The sequence below is a fragment of the Cynara cardunculus genome, unplaced genomic scaffold (assembly GCF_001531365.2).
Source record: "Cynara cardunculus var. scolymus isolate 2C unplaced genomic scaffold, CcrdV1 Un_Scaffold_1056, whole genome shotgun sequence".
Lineage (NCBI taxonomy): Eukaryota > Viridiplantae > Streptophyta > Magnoliopsida > Asterales > Asteraceae > Cynara > Cynara cardunculus.
Window position 1 is genome coordinate 48,485 of NW_020200671.1, and position 1,791 is coordinate 50,275.

General features: G+C 42.2%; 1 protein-coding gene across 1 annotated transcript; it reads right to left on the minus strand.

Annotated features, from left to right (window-relative positions):
* Nucleotides 1-507: 507 nt before the first annotated feature.
* On the minus strand, nucleotides 508-1,164 carry LOC112502189 (proteoglycan 4-like). The gene has a single exon (XM_025106037.1). The coding sequence runs from the start codon at nucleotides 1,162-1,164 to the stop codon at nucleotides 508-510; it is 657 nt and encodes a 218-aa protein (XP_024961805.1).
* Nucleotides 1,165-1,791: the final 627 nt, after the last annotated feature.

Below are 1,791 nucleotides of genomic sequence, written 5' to 3' on the forward strand. Positions count from 1 at the left end.
ATGCACATCTGCTCTATTCCATGGGCTTCTACCACCTCTCTTATGAATGCAAATTCTCTAACACTTTGCCTATTAAATCCCTTGTCTGGAAATCCAACCCTGTTTTGAAATCTAACATGCATCTTTTCAGCAGCCTTGGAACTAAAACCATTGTGGGGTCTAATTGGCCTTGGAATGGTGGTTGGCCTTTGGGCCATAGCCACCCTTTTCCTCTTTGGTTTGGATGAATGCTATTGTGATGCTACAACATCAGTCTCAGAGTTCATAGGTGACTCAACCACAACCCTTTGAGACCTGGTCTTCTTCCTAGGGGGTTCCTCATCAACTACTGTCTTAGACTTCTTTTTATCATAGGCCTTAACCAACCTCTTTCTTTTCTTAGTTAAAGCTTCAATGGGGGTTTTTCCTCCTCTTCCCCAAAAAATTCCTCATTGAGGTCGAGAATTGGGTTATGAGGAGTGATATGAGGCAAAACATCCTCTTCGTCAGTTTCTTGCCCAGAGGTAGTCAAGAAGAGAGTTTTCCTAGGCTTTTCAAATACATAATGTTCTCCAAGTTGTAATCCTCATTTTCCATAAAAATCTCCCTTGTTTGTGCCTTAGAGGCAAGGTCTTCATCTTCTTCAGAATCAGAAGTGAATAGACCATTAGGGGGTGTACTATCAGATGAAGAATGTACCTTTTGAGAAGTTTCGGGCATTTCCCTGTTTTTGGTGGTCGGAGATGAAGTTGGGGATTCCTTTGACAGTGGAAGAGTAGATGACTTCACCATCTCTTTTGCTTTCTTTAGAGGGTCTGTAAATGGGACAATGGCAGCAGAGGGCATTATTTGTAGAGGAGGAGCGGCTATGGGCACTTCTGGTGGAATAGTATCGACGGCGACTGGAGTGGACGACGGTGGTAGAGACGGCGACGGTGGCACAGACGGCGACGACAATGGTGATGGCAAGTCTTCATCGACAAGGATAGTGGAAGACTCGCCCTTTTTCTTCTTTGCAATGGGGAGTCTCTTTCCCTTTCTCGTCGGCTGTCTTCGCGAAGAAACAGGAGTGCGCACAGCGGCATTAGCCACCGACGGTGGCGGGTCAGACGGTTGTGTCGGCGACGGTTCGGCTGCACGCAACGGTGGTGGGTCGCGAACCAGAGCCCTCTTCACTCTTGCCATTGATTCGAACATTGGTTGGTTGTTGGGAGATGCGGTTATCGGTCGAGAGAGACAGTTGGTTTGGGAGGGAAGAGAGAAAAGAAAGTGGGTTTTCTTAGGAAGACAAATGGTTTTCTTACAAAAGACAAGGGTAAAATGGGAAGTAGGTGATGTACCGTGATGTCATCCTTGAAAGCATGCAAAAGGGGAGAGTACTTGATGGAGGTCTCTTCTCTTTTCAACCAACAAGTTTTCAAACACTAGTCACAATAGAGTTTTAATTACTTGACAAGTTGGGGAGATGTGTTTGAAAAGGTGGTAACAAGATGTCTTTTCAAAAACAAAGAAGTACTTTTCCTTACATCTTGTACCACTCTTTGTTGGTAAATAAAAGATGACTATTTCTTTCCTTAAAAAATATTTTTAAGAATGACATCATGCTTTTTCCCTCTCAAAATTTTCAGACTTTAAATTTTTTTCTAAGATTCTCTATTAAAGGCTAGGGTTTTTCAGATGCTGCAGCAAGGCTTCAGACTTTCTCTTAATGATTGACAAGACTGCAAAACACATAATAAATAACAACAATAATAATATTAATAACTATTAAAAACATAATTTAACACAAACATAAATATTTACACACAAACA

Coding starts and splice junctions, on each gene's coding strand:
- LOC112502189 (XM_025106037.1), bottom strand. CDS start 1,164: ATGGCAAGAGTGAAGAGGGCTCTGGTTCGCGACCCACCACCGTTGCGT.